This window comes from Thalassophryne amazonica, chromosome 11 (assembly GCF_902500255.1).
Source record: "Thalassophryne amazonica chromosome 11, fThaAma1.1, whole genome shotgun sequence".
Classification (NCBI taxonomy): domain Eukaryota; kingdom Metazoa; phylum Chordata; class Actinopteri; order Batrachoidiformes; family Batrachoididae; genus Thalassophryne; species Thalassophryne amazonica.
In genome coordinates, this window is record NC_047113.1 from 28,282,184 (window position 1) to 28,304,600 (window position 22,417).

At 42.1% G+C, this 22,417-nt stretch overlaps 1 protein-coding gene across 1 annotated transcript in view; it reads left to right on the top strand.

Annotated features, from left to right (window-relative positions):
• Window positions 1–578: 578 nt before the first annotated feature.
• The window catches only part of LOC117520004 (Kv channel-interacting protein 1-like), a 183,406-nt gene continuing 161,567 nt past the window's right edge, over window positions 579–22,417 (top strand). Inside the window, exon 1 of the mRNA XM_034181299.1 lies at window positions 579–1,066. Within this exon, the coding sequence (XP_034037190.1) occupies window positions 1,009–1,066 (58 nt within the window). The 5' untranslated portion in view covers window positions 579–1,008. The remainder of the gene's footprint in view (window positions 1,067–22,417) is intronic.

Here is a 22,417-nt window from a genome sequence, read left to right on the forward strand (position 1 = left end):
GTGGTGGGATTCTTGTGTGCAGGTGTGATGGATTTATCAGGAGATTTGAGACAACAACACGCCGTTTGCAGCTTGTTGGTGGTGATTATCTGTGTCCGACTCAGGCAGAATGATCACAGACGCCACGTCTCAGACTTGTGCATGTGGAGATAAACTCCCCAGTCAGACTGTTTACCTGCCAAATAGAACAGGCAGACGGTTAACTCCAGCCTTCCCTTATCTTCACTCACCTCTTGCACTCTTTCCTCCTCCTGCACTGGCTTTTCTCCTTCTCCCCCCTGAAACCCAAATCCATCTCTGCCTCCCGTCTACTCCTCACACTGCCTCTTCTTCTCTGTCATCATTCTCCCATCACTCCTTCCTCTTTTCTCTTTCCCTTTGGGTTTTGTCCTCTTCTTGCCACATGCACATGCACGCCCTCTTCTCTATCTCCATCTGTTTTTTTTCCTGTGCAACAGTGTGCAATCCCTCTTTTCCCACTAGACAAAGAAACAGAAAGACTGGGACAAATATGAGGAGAAGAGAGCGGAGAGAGGGAGGGGCAGATATGTACATAGAAGGATGATGTGGAATTGATGAAATGACGATCTGATGGCAGAAGATAGACTGCAAAAGAGGGGAAGAGGGTGTGTGTCTGTGTGTGTGAGAGAGAGAGAAGGGATTGGCAGCTTCAGTGACAGTGTAGACAAAGGTAGCTCCAGAGTGCATGTGCGCCCTCTATTTCATTCACACATCTGCTCACACACACTCACATCCTCTCCCTCTCTTTCTCGCTCTCTCTTTTCCTCTCACGGACACACACACCCTCGAGCAGAAGCAGCAGGGCTGTGTGGGTGTTTGGCAGCATGAGAAGTGATATTTGTGCATCTACACATGCAACTAGCTGATGGAATAAGTTGATTGAGAAACACACAGGCACACCTACTGTACTCACACTCAGTGACACTGCGAGATTGGCGGGCAGACGCACAAAAAGCACGCACAGCCTGCCGGCGGTCAGACATCAGTATGGGTCTTGTTGTAGGAACCTTTTCCATGCAGTCCAAGCAGGTCACCTACCACAAAGGTAAGAAATGTTTATTTTCTTTAAATACATGTTGAATTCTGCTAAAATTTGAAGAATGGGACTGTGCTGTTTTTGTACATTATATATACACATTACACATATATTACATATACGTATGTGTGTGTGTGTTTATATATCATCAAATAATAGCAAAAACTTTAAGAAATCCGCTTCATGATGCTTTTTAAACACTGCCCCCTGTTTGAACTCTTGATTTATGAACATATTTGTGTCTTTACACATGAGGGTGTGCACGTATTCTTTGGGTCATGTCTATAAAAGGTGATAGTATTCACCACTGCCTGTTCTGCAAACTGACCTGCTGTTGTTTGCCAGGAAGAAATTGGCACCGTGCACGTGTGCCAATTTCTGCTTATGTGTGCATGAGAGCTTTGTCCATGAAAATATGTACGAGGGCTGTCCATAAAGTATAGGTCCTTTTTATTTTTTTCAAAAACTATATGGATTTCATTCATATGTTTTTACGTCAGACATGCTTGAACCCTCGTGCGCATGCGTGAGTTTTTCCACGCCCGTCTGTGACGTCATTCGCCTGTGAGCACTCGTTGTGGGAGGAGTCGTCCAGCCCCTCGTCAGAATTCCTTTGTCTGAGAAGTTGTTGAGAGACTGGCGCTTTGTTTGATCAAAATTTTTTCTAAACCTGTGAGACACATCGAAGTGGACACGGTTCGAAAAATTAAGCTGGTTTTCGGTGAAAATTTTAACGGCTGATGAGAGATTTTGAGGTGATAGTGTCGCTTTAAGGACTTCCCACTGAGCGAGACGTCGTGCAGCACTCCCAGGCGCCGTCGTCAGCCTGTTTCAAGCTGAAAACCTCCACATTTCAGGCTCTATTGATCCAGAACGTCGTGAGAGAACAGAGAAGTTTCACAAGAACTCGGTTTCAGCATTTTATCCGGATATTCCACTGTTAAAGGAGATTTTTTTAATGAAAGACGTGCGGGCAGATTGCAGCGTCGGCTCGCAGCCACCGCGACGCTCCGCCACAGGAAAAACACCTCCGTTGGAAGCCTTAAGGACAAGTTGGAACATGTCCAGCTGTTAAACAATTTCTCATATACTCACTCCACTGAAAGCCATCAAAAGCCGCCTGGATTTTACAAATGGTTATCAACACGGAGATGTTTTTCCTGTGCTGCCGCACCACGCCGGCTGCGTCCCGACGCGCGGACCTGTCCGCACGTCTTTCATTAAAAAAATCTCCTTTAACAGTGGAATATCCGGATAAAATGCTGAAACCGACTTCTTCTGAAACGTCTCTGTTCTCTCATGACGTCCTGGATCAATAGAGCCTGAAATGTGGAGGTTTTCAGCTTGAAACAGGCTGACGATGGCGCCTGGGAGTGCTGCACGACGTCTCGCTCCGTGGGAAGTCCTTAAAGCGACAGTTATCACCTCAAAATCTCTCATCAGCCGTTAAAATTTTCACCGAAAACCAGCTTAAATTTTCGAACTCACGCATGCGCACGAGGGTTCAAGCATGTCTTACGTAAAAACATATGAATGAAATCCATATAGTTTTTGAAAAAAATAAAAAGGACCTATACTTTATTGCCAGCCCTCGTATGCACGTAAGTCACTATAAAATAGTCATGGGTGCACATCTCTGTGAACAATGTTCTGTACACTGAACAGCCTTAGTTTGGAGTTTTCAGCATTTCAGTTTAAATCAGCTGATTTTGAAATGTTATACTGCTGCCAAACCAGCAAAAGGAAACCTTTTAGAAGAAGGATGGATTTGATTTAGGCATTTGGGTTTGTTCATCTCTTTTGTGAGGTCAATGTGGTCCAACCTTGATACTTTTACTCCCAGCCACCTCGGTCTTGCCTACTCTCCACTCAGGACGGCCCGGGGCAGGTCTGCCACACCTCCATGTAACTCTGGGCAAACTTGTTCTCTCCATCTTCAGTGCTTCTTTTCTTGGGGCAATTTTTTTCATGCTTGGTGTGAAAATTGGACGCTGAGTTGCATCAAACCTGCACATGGCAGCTCAAAGAAGCTGTGTTTAAGCGCAAGACGGCCAGGGTTCTGTCCGAGTTAACAAAAATTTTGATTATTTTCAAAACCGTTGCAACTTTATTCAGCATCTTGTGCCAAGGTGCTGCTGTACCGAACACTCTGCTCAGTAAAGTCGGCACTGATCTGATCCGAGTGTAAGGGCAGGTTCCCTTCCATTAATGAGAAACTTGCACTTCCAGTCACTCCTATGTTTATGATTGCACGTCTCTGTTAATTAAACAGTTTAAGGTGTCAATCATTTATTTGTCTTGACCCTGGAGCAATTCAGCGGCAATATGCTTTAGAAAAAAGTCTTAGAAACTGACATCCGCTCTGCTCGTCACCCATTTGCTGTTCTTGTCTGTAATTTACAATCCACAGGCACAATACCCTCTTTATTTCATAATTCTGGCCACTGTTAAGATGTCCGCTCCATGTGGTATCGATGGTTGGACGTGTTTCTTGCATGTTTCTTGTGGGTATGGGACAGGCATTGCAGCAGCCAGTGCCCACATTGACAGAGACAGATCTCTCTCTCTCTCTCTCTCTTTTTATTGCCAAATTGCTTGCATAATTTTGTTACAATCTGTTGTTTTGCATTGATAAAGTCTTTTCTCCTATGGAGCAGTGAAAATGTCTGCTGCAAAACTGGAACAGCTGAAAACTATATTAAATTTGATCCTTTCATGGAGGAGGTAAACTGCCAGACTAACTAGGGCTTTTCCGTACTCCCCCCCACAGAGACCTGCAGTACGAGCTGTGCTGTTTATTCAGCAAAGCTGAAAACTTCCATTCCTGACTCAATACCTCACAATAAGCAGATTCCTTATTATCATTCTTATGTCAGTAACTTCCACACTGAGCTCGCTTTCTCACTGTAGAAGTAAAGAACTTGTGTCGTTGTGGAATTCCTGTGTATATTAGTCAAAGTAAAAACTGCTTTTTTAGTCTGTGCTGAAGTGTTGGTTTGGGAGCTTTTTTAATTGTTTTTTAAATTCTGCTTCATGACAGCTAACAGCAGTATTCAGTATATAGTATATAGTACTCCTAATGAACCACTTGAGGCATCTACTTATTTAGTGAATGGGGTACCTTGTGTGTGACTTGCCAGCCGTGGAATACTGATTATGAGTGAAATTAGTGATGCAACCAGTAGATGACCACAGTAGGACTGTGTTCTAACAATCAGTAGCTCATCTAGGATTGCAGAGTAAGGGCCCCTTCACACATAGTGTGAATACGTACAACTCCAGGACGACTTACGGCGGTAGAGCTTGTATGAGTGCACCACGAAACATCACGCCAACGGGCAGACGTGTACGATGCCGGCGCAATGGTTCCGTACACGTGGGAACACAGTGCCAGGAGCTGCATGATGTGTAACCACATTGCGCAGCTGCTGTGAAGAAAAAATAAAATAAAAGAATTTTAAAAAAATACATGCTGCGATGGTTCCGTACACGCGGGAATACAGCAGCTTTTCACAGCAGCTGTGCGATGTGGTTGAAAATGAAAAAATTTAATATAAATTACATGCCACCCACGGGAATCAAACCCACACCTTCCAACAGCTCTGATTTCCAGTCAGAAACTTTACCACTGAGCTATCATCACTGTCCTGTGGAAGCTGCAGGAATCTGCCTGATATCAGAAAGGACATGGACGTATGAAGAAAAAAAAAAAGTCACACACCATATAAAAACACATTTATCAAGCGGACAATACAAATATGAGCTGTCTGTTCCTCTGTAGATGACCCATGGTCACTGATGTACAGTCATGAAATTACATGAATAAGAAGCGGTGTGCTCTGATCATGTCCACATCTGCTGGTGCGTGTCCTGCTGGACCCGTGCACATGTCCTGCTGACACGCCACAGGACTTACACCGTGTCATGTGGAACAGAGCTCAGTCAGATCGCCCGCTGCATGTTCTGATCTGACGGTCTGTTTCAACCTTGGGGCAGCCTGTCAGTGGGCAGCAGCAGGTGCGCACGCTGCAGCCTCTTGCCAAGCGATATTTATTTATTTATGTCCACGTGATGACAGCAAGCAGACACATGCATGTGACAGTGGGCAGTTGTTAGTCCATGTCTGTCCAAACACAGTACGTGCTGTCCAGCTGGGATGTCCAGATCAACAGATCTCCACACCTCCTGTCAGTTTAGTGCACACACCAAAGCCACACTCATGGGGCACTTAGACAAATTTCACTGCCAGCACAATAGTGACTGTCTGCTGACTGTTGTTGTGTTAATAGTACGAATGGCCACATATATTCTAAGTGCCATGCGAGCAGTGTTAGATATTTGTGAATATCAGCTGAAATTTGGCCAACACCTGCCGCAAGAGGGATCGATGGACTCACACAGCGCACACTCTGTCTTTCAGCCGCTGGTGTGCGCATAGCTGTAGCAGCAGGTGTACGAGGCAGCTACAGTTTTACATGTTAAGCATATGATACCTTCTTCATGTGCACATTATGCACAAATCGACCAAATTCGCACTATGTGTGAAGGGGCCCTAAGTAAACCCCTGTGAGTGTATGATTGACAGACCCTGGTCAAATTGGTGACAAGGTCACTGGCCATTAATGGCCAACACTGATGGTCTAATGCAGAGGTATTCAGCTCCAGTCCTCGAAGGCTGGTGTCCTACAACTTTTAGATATGTCCCTGGTCCAACACACCTGAATCAAGTCAAGTTCTCTAGAGTGCTACTAATGACCTCATTAATTGGCTTAGGTGTGTTGAAGCAAAGACACACCTAAAAGTTGTAGGAGGACACCGGTCCTCGAGGCCTGGAGTTGAATACCCCTGGTCTCGTGGTTCAGCATTGGGTCTCAAAACTTGAGTCAGACCAGACAATCACTGAGGGCCCTTGGGCAAGGTCCTTAATACCTGAGTTGCTTGTGATGTATAGTGAGCACCTTGCATGGCAGCACCCTGACATCAGTGTGTGTGTGTGTGTGTGTGTGTGTGTGTGTGTGTGTGAGAGGTATTGTTGTAAAGCATTTTGAGCTTCTGATTTAGATGGTAAAGTGCTATATAAATGCAGTCCATTTACCATTTAATAATCAGAATGAATATTTATGTAGGACCTTCCAGGATTCAAAGCACTATACAAAATAAACTGTAATGATAAAAGAATAAATATCGACAGTAAAGTGTACTCTGCAATAATGCACAAAATCCCATGTTAAAGAGCTGATAAAGAAAATCTGGTATATTTAATCTTTATGTTACCATTATAGCATTTGAAGTATTTTGAAACACAGAATTATATTCTGAAACAACTGCTTTATTTACTGGTCAGCGGAGTTTGAAAACAGTGAATCATTATCTGAAGCAACTGGTTCATCTACTGCTTTTAGGATTTCAAAACAACAGAAGCAATTAATTCATTTTACATTTATTTTGAAATCTCGAACCATTACCCAAAGCAGTTGGCTCATTTAATATTTTGAGCATTTCAGAGGAGTAGATAAGCTGTTAACCACCAAAATTGTGAATCATTTGCAAATCGCGAATTATCTGCAAACCGTTAATTGCAAAATGTGAATACTGAGCTTCGAAATGTTGTGTCATTTAGTGTTCAGAGCATTTGAAACAGCAAGTCATTATCTGAAGCAATTTGTTTATTTACCATTTTGAGGTGGATCATTTTCTGAACTTTCTCATTTAGTGTTAAGACCATTTTTATATAACGAATCAATTTATAAAACAAGTAATTCATTTAGGATTTCAAGCATACTGAAACAGTAGTAGTGATTTGAAAAAAATAATCCCTTTATGAAGCCAAAATTTTATTTGGTTGTGTGCCTAAAGCATAAAACTTTAAGTATATTTTGTCATAGCCTATTTTATTTCAGATGTGGAGGCACTTCTGGTGACCTCTGGTGACCTTCAGAAGACACTTACCTCAGCATTGCCTTTTCCATATGAAATATGTTGTGTGTTTTTGTGCATTACAGTATAATCTCTACACTGCCTGATGACAAATAGTCATGATGTCAAAACCTTTGGGGATGTACAGTAAATACTTTTTAAAAACTCTTCTGTTTCTAGTGTGTCATTCTACGCGTTTCATTAGATCAAAGTATCATACTCTGATTGATCGTGCCCAACCTTCTACAGTTAAACAGTCCAAGCCCTGTACTTTGTGCTCTGTGCCGGGTAAAAACACAGGAACATAGAAGCCACAGCGATGGCAAATGAGTTCCAATGGCACATGATTTGTTGTTTAATACGAGGTCTATTAGAAAAGTATCCGACCTTATTATTTTTTTCAAAAACCATATGGATTTGAATCACGTGTGATTACATCAGACATGCTTGAACCCTCGTGGGCATGCGAGAGTTTTTTCACGCCTGTCGGTTACGTCATTCGCCTGTGGGCAGTCTTTGAGTGAGGAGTCGCCCACCCTCTCGTCGATTTTTTCATTGTTTAGGAATGGCTCAGAGACTGCTGCTTTGTTTGATCAAAATTTTTTCAAAACTGTAAGGCACAACTGAGTGGACACCATTCGATAAATTCAGCTGGTTTTCGGTAAAAATTTTAACGGCTGATGAGAGATTTTGGTCTGGTAGTGTCGCCGTAAGGACGGCCCACGGCGCCTGACGGCGATCTGCGCTTTGAGGCGGCAGCGTCTCACCGTTTCAAGTTGAAAACTTCCACATTTCAGGCTCTGTTGACCCAGTAAGTCATCAGAGAACAGAGAACTTTCAGAAGAAGTCGGCATGAGGAGTTTATTTGCACATTCCATTGTTAACGGACATTTTGTAATGAAAGAACGTGCGGGCAGAGTCGCATGTCGGGCCGGACCCGACCACGGGGGGTCGCGATAGGAAAAACACCTCCGTTGGAAACCTTAAAGGGCAAGTTGGAACATGCCCAAGCTGTTAAACAATTTCTCAGTTACTCACTTGTTGAAAGCCATCAAAAGCCGCCTGAATTTTACAAATGGTTTTCAACACGGAGGCGTTTTTCCTGTCGCGGCGCACACAAATTCGCTGAGTCGTCACGGAAACGACTCGGCGAATTTGCGCGCACGTCTTTCATTAAAAAATGTCCTTAAACAGTGGAATGTCCGCATAAAATCCTCATGCCGGCCTCTTCTGAATCTTCTCTGTTCTCTCACGACATCCTGGGTGAATTAAGCCTTAAATTAGGATGTTTTCAGGTCGAAACAGGCCGACAACGGCGCCTGGAAGCGCTGCACGACGTCCTGCTCTGTGGGAAGTCCTTACACCGACAGAAACACCCCACAATCTCTCATCAACCGTTAAACTTTTCACCGAAAACCAGCTTAATTTCTCGAATAGTGTCCACTCGGATATTCCTCACAGGTCCAGAAAAAATTTTGATAAAGCAACGCGCGCCGTCTCGAGCAGCGTGTGAAACAAAGGAATTCAGCCGAGAGGGCGGGACCACATCTCACTCAAAGCCTGCCCACAGGGAAATGACGTCACCAACACGCGTGAAAAAACTCACGCATGCGCACGAGGGTTCAAGCATGATTGGTGTAATCGCACGTCATTCAAATCCATATAGTTAAAAAAAATAAATAAATAAAAGGGTCGGTTTATTATCTAATAGACCTCGTATATAACCAGATATTGCTACAGTTGCAGAGGACCTCAGCTGAAACACTGCAGCAATCAAATGTATCAAAGGTTCACAACAGATATGCACCAACGCTCCCTCTGCTTCTTCTTCAGTGGGCCTGCCAGCTCCCATGTGCTCCACGAGGCATCGACAAAACGGTTATAGATATGAATTTTCTCGAGGCTGCCTGTCTTGGAAATAGAAGAAAGTGGACCAACTTGCACTCAGGGATGTTTTAGCACTTTCGGCGAAATATGACCACAACTGTCCCAGGATACAATACAGGAAAGGAAACCACGCTGCTTCAAAAGATGAGCACTGTTCTGACCAGAAAACACACTCAAACGGGGTGGTTTAAACTGGTCCATGAGGATGAGAAATGTTGCAGGTGTAATCCTGATGAAACTGCATGTGAAGAAGAGTGGAGGTGAAGAGAATGTTTGCTGGAGTGATGAGTGTGAAGCTGGAAATTGAAGTGGTGATAATGAATGTCATCAGCACATCATATGGGGTGTGAGATGGAAGCAAAAGAAAATTTCTGGAGTGAATTAGATGAGGTTGTAGTGTGTGTGTGTGTGTGTGTGTGAAGAAACGGTGGTGATTGGTGTGTGGTTCAAAGAGCATGTTGGTGAAGGGAACATAGGTGATGGTAAGTGTTATGGTGTCAAGGAGAGAAATTGGAAGGGCAGATGGTGGCGGGTTTTATAAAAAGGATGGAAAATGGCTGTGGTGAATACTTAATACATGTAACAGAGGGTGATGTATAACATGAGAGGAAGGTGCACACAGATGGACAACTTCCTATGGAGAGGTTGCATATGTTTGGTGGTGGTGATGAGTGATGACATGCTGGATGACTGATAACTACTGAAGAATTGGCGAAGGAGACAACAAGAAAGGTACCGGGTGTGACTATAGACTGTATATATACTGGAAAAAAATTGCGTGAGGTCAGCTACAGGTTTTTTATAGAGACCCAGAAGAGCCGATATGATATTCCAGAATTTGCTGCTCTGGGTGTCATCATGTTGGTAGCTCTTACACTGACAACATCCTGACGGAGCATATGCGACATCGAAGCCGCGCAGGAGAATGTCTGGACGCACCAGAGAAATCAACAAGCTCTAATACGGGAATTAGAGTTGGCCAGGTTACCTTGAAACAAGCTGTGGAAAGCTCCGACGTCTGAGCGCATGGAAGAGGAAGGAAAGATGAGGTCAAGGTCATGGAATCTCATGCAGGATGCGATGCAAGAATCTGGCTTCATGGCATGGAAAACCAATAATCCGGCAGTGAATAAGCTTAAAGCAACCCGCTGCCTTTGAGCCGCACATGCTTGTCAGGTGCGTGGCGCTGATCAGCAGCAGGTGCTCCTCGGCTCTGCAGCGCGCCATCTGGGGCATAAACTAACAAACTACACACAAGATTAAAAAAAGGAAAGCAGAGAGGCAGACAGAGGTAGACCATGACAAAATGTCTTCATTAGATACAACGTGAGATCAAACTGATTTGCAGTCGTTCTCTTTGAGGTTACCATTTTCCCTGCTTATGAATTGGAGTGAGAGAACAATAAGCATAGGAAACTGTGCTTCAACAAAAACTGTGTAAAACAAACTGTGCACACTCAAAAGCTTGCATGCTAACATAAACTAGGGACCTGGATAGTACATGTCAGAGTGTAGACTACACAGGGTTCGTGTCACCCTTCTGATGCCTTTGTGATATTTTTTGTGTGTTGTTCCCTTGATTTATTTGGAAAATTAGGGGGCACCAAATTGCTGCTGCAACATTAAAATTGTAACTATCCTTAATGGTATGAGCCAGCTGTCACTGATGCAGATATATACAGATGGAGGGATAATATAACAGTGTGCAAAATTGACCTGTTTTACCTGTGTTTACGGTGCATCCAGAAAGTATTCACAGCGCTTCACTTTTTCCACTTTTTGTTACGTTACAGTCTTGTTCATAACAAACAGAGCTATTCAGTTATTCAGAGTAAATTTGTTGTACTTACTGTAAAAAAAAAAAAAAAATAAATAAATATTTTTCACTGTTTACTTCTGTACTCTGGTGAAATAATTTCCTTTGGGACAAATAAAGTTGATCTCATCTCATCTTATCTTGTATGAAACATTATTATGATGACATTCTTAAGAAAATGTATTATGCCGGTAGCCGGAACTTTAGACCAAGTGGCGCAACTCGCACAGAACAAAAATAAAGTTACACCTGCAGCCAGTGTGCCAGTTGTTTGGTTATTCACAGAATGATCGCAGTATCACTGAAGATGGCGGGGATCCAATTTGCAAAACCTGCTGAAAAAAGTTGGAGTGAAGGCGGGTAACACTACGAAGATGATAAATCACCTGAGGGACAACCACCCGGCTGTATACACTCAAATGAAGGTAATAATACGTACAATAACAGATACAGTATACATTATATTAATGACATGTCACTTAATGCCACTTTGAGTTGTTAGGGAATGTTAATATAAACGTGTCACTCTCAGTGGTGTATCTTAACGGTGAGAGCTGGGCTTTCAGTGCAGCACGTTTGGCTGTGCAACGTAGGCTAGCTTCTCTGGGAGATAACGTTAGGCACGTCTACACGCCGTGGGCTCGTAATTTACCAAGTGTAGCCACAGCCTCCCTCTCTTTCAGTGGACTTCCACTCCTTCCTCCGTATGCCATTTGTAGGATAATACTAACAGAACATGGAGCTTGTATGAAGACTTCTAGCACTGAAAAAAATCTGATCACCATTAATAACACAGTGAGATTGTCTAATTTGTCTCCACAAGCCCCCTACAACTTCAAACTACCATTACCAGACATGAATAAGTAAAGTTATGAGATTAGGAAAAAATAATTCAGAAATAGGCATTAACTTTAGTTTTTGTCCTCCCTTGGAATCAGATAATTTTGGTGTAATATTAATAATGATGCTCAACAATATTAGGCCTACACAAATACAAGGTGTATTAGATAAGAAACAGACACTTTTATTTTTTTTTTAACTATATGGATTTGAATGACGTGCGATTACACCAATCATGCTTGAACCCTCGTGCGCATGCGTGAGTTTTTTCACGCGTGTCGGTGACGTCATTTCCCTGTGGACAGGCCTTGAGTGAGATGTGGTCCCGCCCTCTCGGCTGAATTCCTTTGTTTCACACGCTGCTCGAGATGGCGCGTGTTGCTTTATCAAAATTTTTTCTGGACCTGTGAGGAATATCCGAGTGGACACTATTCGAGAAATTAAGCTGGTTTTCGGTGAAAAGTTTTACGGCTGATGAGAGATTATGGGGTGTTTCTGTCGCTGTAAGGACTTCCCACGGAGCGGGACGTCGCGCAGCGCTTCCAGGCGCCGTCGTCGGCCTATTTTGAGATGAAAACATCCTAATTTAAGGCTTAATTCACCCAGGGCGTCATGAGAGAACAGAGAAGATTCAGAAGAGGCCAGCATGAGGACTTTATGCGGACATTCCACTGTTTAAGGACATTTTTTAATGAAAGACGTGCGCGCAAATTCGCCGAGTCGTTTCCGTGACAACTCAACGAATCTGTGTGCGCCGCGACAGGAAAAACGCCTCCGTGTTGAAAACCATTTGTAAAATTCAGGCGGCTTTTGATGGCTTTCAACAAGTGAGTAACTGAGAAATTGTTTAACAGCTTGGGCATGTTCCAACTTGCCCGTTAAGGTTTCCAACGGAGGTGTTTTTCCTATCGCGATCCCCCGTGGTCGGGTCCGGCCCGACATTCGACTCTGCCCGCACGTTCTTTCATTACAAAATGTCCGTTAACAATGGAATGTGCAAATAAACTCCTCATGCCAACTTCTTCAGAAAGTTCTCTGTTCTCTGATGACTTACTGGGTCAACAGAGCCTGAAATGTGGAAGTTTTCAACTTGAAACGGTGAGACGCTGCCGCCTCGGAGCGCAGATCGCCATCAGGCACTGTGGGCCGTCCTTAAAGCGACACTACCAGACCAAAATCTCTCATCAGCCGTTAAAATTTTTACCGAAAACCAGCTGAATTTATCGAATGGTGTCCACTCAGTTGTGCCTTACAGCTTTTGAAAAAACTTTTATCAAACAAAGCAGCAGTCTCTGAGCCATTCCTAAACAATGAAAAAAATCAACGAGAGGGTGGGCGACTCCTCACTCAAAGACTGCCCACAGGAGAATGACGTAACCGACAGGCGTGAAAAAACATGCCCGCATGCCCACGAGGGTTCAAGCATGTCTGATGTAATCACACGTGATTCAAATCCATATGGTTTTTGAAAAAAATAATAAGGTCGGATACTTTTCTAACAGACCTCGTACAGTTGTGAGAGTGATTAAATACTGAGTTCACAACCATTATTTGTAATTCCAAAGATAATCTTGGTCTGGGTTATGCCATATCAGGCTGTGGAAAAACCTAGATTTCTTTATTTGATGAAAAAGCAACATTATAATACAAAGTTACTATAAGATGCTGCTTTTCCAGAAACAAAGTTCCAGCCATATACAATGAGGTACGACTAAACGCTGACAAAAAATTAATTATTACATAATGATCTTAATATTCATAATAATCGTATCATGATTTCTTAGACAATAATCATACCATCAAAATACCAAAGAGCACAGTGGCCTCCATCATTCATAAATAGAAGAAGTTCAGATCCGCCAGGACACTTCCTAGAGCTGGCTGCCCGTCTAAACTGAATGATCAGCGGAGAAGGGCCTTAGCGAAGGAGGTGACCAAGAACTCAATGTTCACTCTGTCAGAGCTCTAGCATTCCTCTGTGGAGAGAGGAGAACCTTCCAGAAGGACAACCATCTCTGCAGCAATCCACCAATCAGGCCTGTATGGTAGATTGGCCAGACGGAAGCCACTCCTTAGTAAACGGCACATGGCAATCCACCTGGAGTTTGCCAAAAGGCAGCTTAAGGACGCTCAGTCCACGAGAAACAAACTTTTCTGGTCTGATGAGACAAAGACTGAACTCTTGGCATGAATGCCAGGCGTCATGTTTGAAGAAAACGAGGCACAGTGAAGCATGGTGGCGGCAGCATCATGCTGTGGGGATGTTTTTCAGTGGCAAAAACTGGGAGACTAGTCAGGATTGTGGGAAAGATGAATACAATGAAAAGAGATCTGACAATGGCTGTGCACCGACGCTCCCCATCCAACCTGATGGAGCTTGAGAGGTGCTGCAAAGAGGAATGGGCAAACCTGCCCAAAGATAGGTGTGCCAAGCTTGTGGCATCATATTTATGAAGACTTGAGGCTGTAATTGCTGCCAAAGGTGCATCAACAAAGTATTGAGCAAAGGGTGTGAATACTTTGGAAAAAAAAACAAAAAACTTTTTTCATGTTGTCATTATAGGGTGTGGTGAGCAGAATAGTGAGGGGAAAAATTAATTTACACCATTTTGGAATTAGGCTGTAACATGACAAAATGTGGAAAAAGTTAAGCGCTGTGAATATTTTCCAGATGCATTGTATGTGCTCTGAGCATGTGCAGCACATAAGTATAACTGGTCTTTGACCAGGTTCTATTGTGCATCTGTTGACCTCATAACCTGATGGTCTCTGGTAGATACAAAGCTATATCACTCACAAAGAACAGATGGACATCAGCAGTTACACACTGTTTCACCAGGCGGGCACATGTAGGAAGACGAGGAAAAATACACAAATGCCTGATCAAACCAGTCAGTTACCACGTAAACCCGGCCGTGCGACACATGCAGTGACAGAAAATGTGGAGTCGACTATATGCCATAAATAATGTGAACTTAAATTCCTCAGGAGAATGTCTGCTGTATTTTTCTCTCACAGCTGGAATACAAGGTGTCTAAAACCACTGCAAAATGACTTCAGAGGTGATATAAATGGTTTGCTGAGCTACAGGTACATATGGCCACCTGCATGGGTTGTTTATTTTAACTCCAGACCTGCACTTCCTTTCACTGCATAGCAACAGCTCTCGGCAGCCACTTCACTGGATCTGCAACTGTGCTGAAGCACGTTTCTCAAGGACAAAGTTTCCTGCAGCCACAATGCGTGAAGCTTTAAAGATATATTACAGACACAAATGCACTATTCTGTTAAACTCGGCCATGATGCCGTCTTCTACTTTGGGCAAACACTGGTTTGGGGAAGGCAGCAATGCATGCAAAGTAACCGAGGATTTTTTTGTTGTTGCAAATTTTGCCTTTAAATGGCTGTATCCTACTTAAGATAACTTCTAAATATGAGGTATTTGAAAGTTTGCAGTGCTAGACTGTAAGGCATTCAGATGAAGGAGTAAAAGGAGAGAAAATCTGAGAAAAGTTGGGAGAGGAGGCGAGGTTGCTTCTCAGGGGGTTGTTCAGCGAGTGTCAGTGAATGTGTGTGTGTGTGTCTCACCATCTGCTGCAGTGTTATGAAAAGTGGCCTAATGAAAGCAGGACATGATTCATTTTGCATGGATGGTTGGCCCAATCCTTGATCACAGCCCAATGCGAGGCAGTAATGAGCCAAGATGAACCAAAGTTAGCTCAACGTTTCAGGATAAAAAAATAATCATTACAATTTCTAGGGAACTGCAGGAATCTGAGTTTTTGCAAGACACTGGTAGTTTTGTTCCATCACATTTGTGGGTTTCCAAGCTTGGAAAGGACGACCCAAACTGAGCTGTTCAACAAGGTCAAGCTCAAGACAATGTTTCTAACCTGCAGGAACCACCTGCTACCCTCACCTGGTTTGCAGTCAGGTGCATGAGTGACATGAATTTTTTTGTTACTCGAGGCCATCAAATATGGTCATTGGGTATTGTGAAGGCTTCGCGTCTGCCCGTCTGTCTGTGCTCAGCATAAGTCCAGTCCTATTATTCCCAAAGTCTTCAAATTTACAGGGAACATTCTTGGGACATAGACCTTGGACAAATTCAAAGATGGCTAAGCTTGACCTATTTTAAGAGGTTGAAAAGTCACATTCTGTTTCAGTCTGTTCAGTTTTTTTTTTTTTTGGAGTCGCGGGTGTAACAGCCAATTACAGTAGAGCTGCGCCGTGACATCAGCGGCTGGCCTCTACAAAATCGCTTCATATTCCGTGATTATATACATGTTTCTCATATATTATGTAAAAGCTAGCGAAAAATAAACACAAAAATGAAAACGCTGTTTTTGGAATCTAATAACACCTCTGAACTTTTTTACAAGACATTTCGTCGAGGTTAGCATGGTGACATCATAGGCTGGTAGCTGGCTGCAAAACTCTGTTTTGTTTGTGTGTAAATATATCCTGTTTGTCATATGCTATGTAAAAGCTAGTGAGAAATAAACATTTCTAAAACTGAAAACTCTCTTTTTGTAACCTGATAACGCCTATGGAGTTATTTACAAGATATTCTGCAGACGTTATCGTGCATGCTAACTTCCTCTAACTCAAAGCTAACTTCCTATGGAGTTACATTTGTCTACAAATATTCCTTGATTTGCACAACTTCTGCTCTTAAAATGTAAAATTTGTTTTTGATTGACTGATAGAGGGGCTTTAGTGAACAAGTTCAAATTCTACACAAGACAACAGAATCTTAATAATTAACCAACTGCAAATTATAAAGAACACAATGCTCTTACAATAGAGTGTATTTTAGCATTATGTTATATTTTTTATTTTGTATGCCACCACAGTGGGGGTGAATTAAAACAATTGTGCCCACAGTGTAGACTTTCTGCTTTAACACAATGGGTTTACCCAAACGATGGGGTTAACCATTGCTGAATGCCATCAAGGACCCAAGACGTTTCTGAGCTGTGGTGAACGCGACAACATTCAGCATCTGTGCATGTTCTCAGACCTGATCTGACCCATTCAGAAAAACAAACCGTATGGTGCTGTGAGGTAACTGTGACCATGCAAGAAGGACGTTAGTGAGGGAAGCCACCAAGACAGCCTTGACAGCTTGAAAAATGATGTAACCTTCTGTGTCTGCAACTGGAGACATGGTGCATGGGCAGTGGTGTAGTCTACATTTTTGAAGTGGGTAGACTGTGTTTTTTGCCCGTCATCAAACCCGTGCATTGCGCCCCGGTTATTAACATTTTTAACACCATAACAACAAATAGATCTATACTTTCCATCTGATCATTTATATTCTATATTTGCCACTATAAATGTGAGAAATGTGTCAGAATGTAAGTAAGTAATTTGCACCAATTGCAAAATACAGTATACAACAGTAAGTCTAAAAGAGTGATTAAAAAATACAAAGATCAAATACATTTATTTTTTGGCATCTGAAAACCTAATTTAACAAATACATTTAATCAGGTCATAAACCAGGAATAAACAATGTTTAAATCCAGCCAAAAGTATCATATGCAAGCTACTGTGCATTGTTTAAAAGTAAATAAGACAACTTTAAGTCACAGTCACTCAAAAAAAAAAGTGACTGTGACTACTTGTTATTAAGAAAGAAAAGTTCTCTTAACAATAATAAGGGGCAGATTATTGCCTCCCAACTAAGTATATTGCAAGAGTTCACTTTTCCTCCCTCTATTTAGTATTGGATATGAGCCTGTACTGTCAATTTCAGCAGCTGCAAGATTCACCCTTCATATAATCCACATGGCCCCATGTTGTTTGTGGACAGTTTAGATGCATAAACAAAAACAAAACAGAACACACCGGTCTACATGAGCATGCACTGGCTGCAGAGCGTAATGCCTCCTACCACAATCTCTGTTGAAGTTGACAGTCCATCACCAGGTCCAGATGGGGGAGTGGAACCTGTAGGCTTTGTGGTCTACGAGGGCTGTCCATAAAGTATAGGTCCTTTTTATTTTTTTCAAAAACTATATGGATTTCATTCATATGTTTTTACGTCAGACATACTTGAACCCTCGTGCGCATGCGTGAGTTTTTCCACGCCTGTCGGTGACGTCATTCGCCTGTGAGCACTCCTTGTGGGAGGAGTCGTTCAGCCCCTCATCGGAATTCCTTTGTCTGAGAAGTTGCTGAGAGACTGGCGCTTTGTTTGATCAAAATTTTTTCTAAACCTGTGAGACACATCGAAGTGGACACGGTTCGAAAAATTAAGCTGGTTTTTGGTGTAAACTTTAACGGCTGATGAGAGATTTTGAGGTGATACTGTCGCTTTAAGGACTTCCCACAGTGCGAGACGTTGCGCAGCACTCCCAGGCGCCGTCGTCAGCCTGTTTCAAGCTGAAAACCTCCACATTTCAGGCTCTATTGATCCAGGACCTCGTGAAAGAACAGAGAAGTTTCAGAAGAAGTCGGTTTCAGCATTTTATCCGGATATTCCACTGTTAAAGGAGATTTTTTTAATGAAAGACTTGCGGACGGGTCCGCGCATCGGGACGCAGCCGGCGCGGTGCGGCGGCACAGGACAAACACCTCCGTGTTGATAACCATTTGTAAAATCCAGGCGGCTTTTGATGGCTTTCAGTCGAGTGAGTATATGAGAAATTGTTTAACAGCTGGACATGTTCCAACTTGTCCTTAAGGCTTCCAACGGAGGTGTTTTTCCTGTGTCGGAGCGTCGCGGCGGCTGCGAGCCGACGCTGCAATCCGCCCGCACGTGTCCACTTCGATGTGTCTCACAAGTTTAGAAAAAATTTTGTTCAAACAAAGCACCAGTCTCTCAGCAACTTCTCAGACAAAGGAATTCCGACGAGGGGCTGGACGACTCCTCCCACAAGGAGTGCTCACAGGCGAATGACATCACCGACAGGCGTGGAAAAACTCACGCATGCGCACGAGGGTTCAAGCATGTCTGACGTAAAAACATATGAATGAAATCCATATAGTTTTTGAAAAAAATAAAAAGGACCTATACTTTATGGACAGACCTCGTATAAGGAAACCTACCCAGTATAAACAAGCTAGTATTAGTATACGTTAAGTTTCATTAAAACAGCAGCTAAGCTGAAGGACTGAAACTAGCTCTCAGAAAATTCACATACAATGAAAATATGGTAGATGCTTTACTTTGCAGAAAACTTTACAAACCATGACAAAAACATTGTAGGCCAAATCAGTGGCACAAAAGTATAGTATGAAGACAACCAACTAACTAACTAAGACAACCATGCAACTACTGGGAGTATGCCACTTACCAATTCCAGTCATTTTAAAACTACACTATCCAACAGCCAACGGGACTCAAGCTCAAGAGACATCTGTAGATTACCGGCAAAACTCTATTATTTTTTAAAAAGCTGTTTCATTTTATATTTTAACAATAAATGAACGGATCATTAAAAATGTCCACGAATCAAAGTCAAAAGACATTTGCACAAGTAGAAGCTCCCCATTTATTGTGCTCAAATTCATATTTTAGAAATGACTCTGTCCTGATAACAACATTAAAGGCAATTATATATTTTGTCAAAATTACAAGTTGAAATGAGCATTAAAAAAAATTCATCAAGAGGTTTATGTCACAGAAATCCTACTTTACAATCACTGCAGTCATTGTTAAATTATTTCCTGTTGCATTTATAATAAACATTTGTATTTATTTACAGTGTCTGTTTTTCTGGTTGAAATGAGATATAAATAATCTACCAGACTTAAAAAAAAAAAGCACAAATTTCCATGTTATTTTGTCTAAAAATAAATGTCCGAGGTTCCTTATGTTAAACAAGAAATTATCTAATCTGAAATAACAGGTGGTTTTAATTTACAGATGAAAGGTTTCTAAAGAACCATTTATTGATTTATTTAGCTATTTTAATTACAAGTGTTTTAAACTTTAACAGTAATCAGAAATTCTGAGGTAACAAACAACAACAGAAAACATTTCCAAGGATTTTTCTTCATAAAACTGCTCCATAAATGAGCAGTCCTGTGACACGTTTGTTTTGTACAGATCAGTGGTTTATTTCTACACCGATCCATTTTGTACAGATCAGTGGTTTCTGTTTCTGCCACTACTCTTCCGTGTTTTGGCCCGACGCGTCGTTCCTATTGGACAACGCAATTGTACGTCACGGCTCAAAGTTGGATTGGCTTGAACTTTGTCTACGTCAGCCTGCCGACAAGCGGCAATGCGCGCTCCCGTCAGCATCTAAAAAGCAACGCGTCTCATTGAAAATAATGCTTTTTAGACCATTTTTTTTGACGCGTCTGACGTATTCAGTGTGAAACGTCCATTAGCTTAGTGAACAAATAAAAAACTAGCTGTCGTAGGCTAGCCCACTTACCAGAAATGCAGATAGCGCCAGGTTTATCTCCTCCACTCAGGGTGCAAACTTCATCAATCGGCCCTGATGCAGCAGGTGGACGTTTTGGGGGGAAAAAAAAATCTAAAACCGAGGCCTGTTTTCTTTTCATTTTTTCGGGTAATAATCACCATCGATACTTCCAGCATTCTTCTTGTTTGTGTCCGGCTTTCGCGCTGATTAGCTGGTAGCCCCGCCCCATCTCTCTATGACCCAATTAAAACTCTTATCTAGCAGAGCGAGCGGGGGTGGGACATACCGTGCACTCTGCAGTGATGGACGCCTGATCGCTGTCTTTTAAAGGGAGAAAATAAAATTACAGTCAATAAGCGCTTATTTTATTTACACCGTCACGTTCCCCGGGGCAATTTGAAGTAGGTAGACTGAAATTCCCGGTCATTTTAGGTGAGTAGACGGCGTCTACCTGCGTTCCACGTAGACTACACCACTGTGCATGGGGCAACTTTTGTCTGTTGCATCACCAGTTATACATCTTCATGGTGGAGTGGCACAGTGAAGGATTTTCACAAAAAATTATGTGAAGTTTCACTTCAAATCCTTCTGTGTTCCACTCCACCATGAAGATATGACAGATGACAAAAGCTGCATGATGCACCATGTCTCCAGTTGTCTGTTTTGTGGTTTCTCGCAGTTGTCTCCTTCTTGCATTGTCACCCGGTTTTAAAAAAAACTGCCTACTCCAGACAGATTTACCAGAGTACCATACAGTTTGTATTTTTAATGATTGTTCTGACTTGCAAATATTCATGTATTCATTCCCTGACTTGCTGAAGAAAACGTGCTATAAAAATAATGATTATCATATTTTCCAGAGTATAAGTCACACTGGAACATAAATTGTCTCGTCAAAAAAGAAAAAGAAAAAAAAAAGCCCCATGGAAGAAGAAAAATGTATATATTATACAGGAGAATTACGCACACTTTTTTCTGTATTATCATTTAATTTGTTTTGTTTTTTTTGCACTGCTGTACTTTTAATTATGTCCTCCAAGAATGTGTTTATCTGTGTTTATTTATTTGTCTTTCTTTCTCTCTGACTTTTAGCAAGATTATGTCGAAACTACTACAGAGATTTTGACTAAATTTTCACCACAGATAAGTAATAGACCATGGAAGATTCCATTAAATTTTGGAGGTGATACAGCTCCAGATCCAGATTCTAGATCAAGTTTCACTTTATATAGTCTTTGAAGGATTATGTCAAAACTACTTCACAGGTTGTCACCAAATATGCACCACAGAGAGAAATTAGGGCACAGAAGACTCCACTGAATTTTGGAGGTGATCTGGATCTGGATTCTGGCTCAAGAGTTCACTTTATATAGGAGGAATACGGCTAGCAGGATTACGTCATAACCACTGCACGGATTCTCACCAAATCTGCACCATAGATACATATACATGGAAGACTCCTTTAAATTTTGGAGGTGAGCCGGATCCAGATTCTGGATCAGAATTTCACATTATATAGGCTTTGAAGGATTACGTCAAAACTACTTCACGGATTCACCACAGATAGATATTTGGTCATGGAAGACCCCACGAAATTTCATAGGTAATCCAGATCTGGACTCAGAATTTCACTTTATAGGCTTTTAAGGACTATGTCAAAACTCCTTCACGGATTCTCACCAAATTTGCACCACAGATGCATATTAAGGCATGGAACACTCCAGTGAATTTTGGAGATGATCTGGATCGGAGAGGAGAACGTCAGACATCTCTGATTGCTCTTGTTATTTATTCTTTCATTAATGCAGTTTGTTTCGGTTAGCGCTTTAATTCCCAGAAAAGCCCTATATAAATATTGTAATTATTATTATGAATAATGAACACATACTTTTCTGTATATAAGTTGCATGATCTCCCAAAGTTGGGGGTGGGTGTGTGTGTGTGTGTTATGACTTATACTCCAGAAAATATGATATATAGTTTTTATTTTATCAAATTACTTGATGGAGGCACAATGTAAATAGATAAATAAATAAATAAAATGCTTGTTATTCCTAATTAGTTAAAAGAATATTCATTCATCTTCAACTGCTTAGTCCAATTAAGGGTCGCGGGGGGTTGGAGCCTATCCCAGCAGTCGTAGAGAGCGAGGCGGGGTACACCCAGGACAGGATGCCAGTCTGTCGCACAAACAGACAAACAAACACAAACACAGACACACCCACACACACACCTATGGACAATTTAAAGATTCCAATCTACCTAACCCGCATGTCTTTGGATGTGGGAGGAAACCGGAGCATCCGGAGGAAACCCACGCGAACACGGGGAGAACATGCAAACTCCACACAGAAAGGCCGTGGGAATTGAACCCACGACCTTCTCGCTGTGAGGCAACAATGCTAACCACTACGCCACCGTGCTGGCCGGTAATGGAATATTTTTGCTAAATACTTTGAGTTTAAACTTAAAATCTACATTACAAGCACATCATGATTGTTTCAATTGAACTCCACT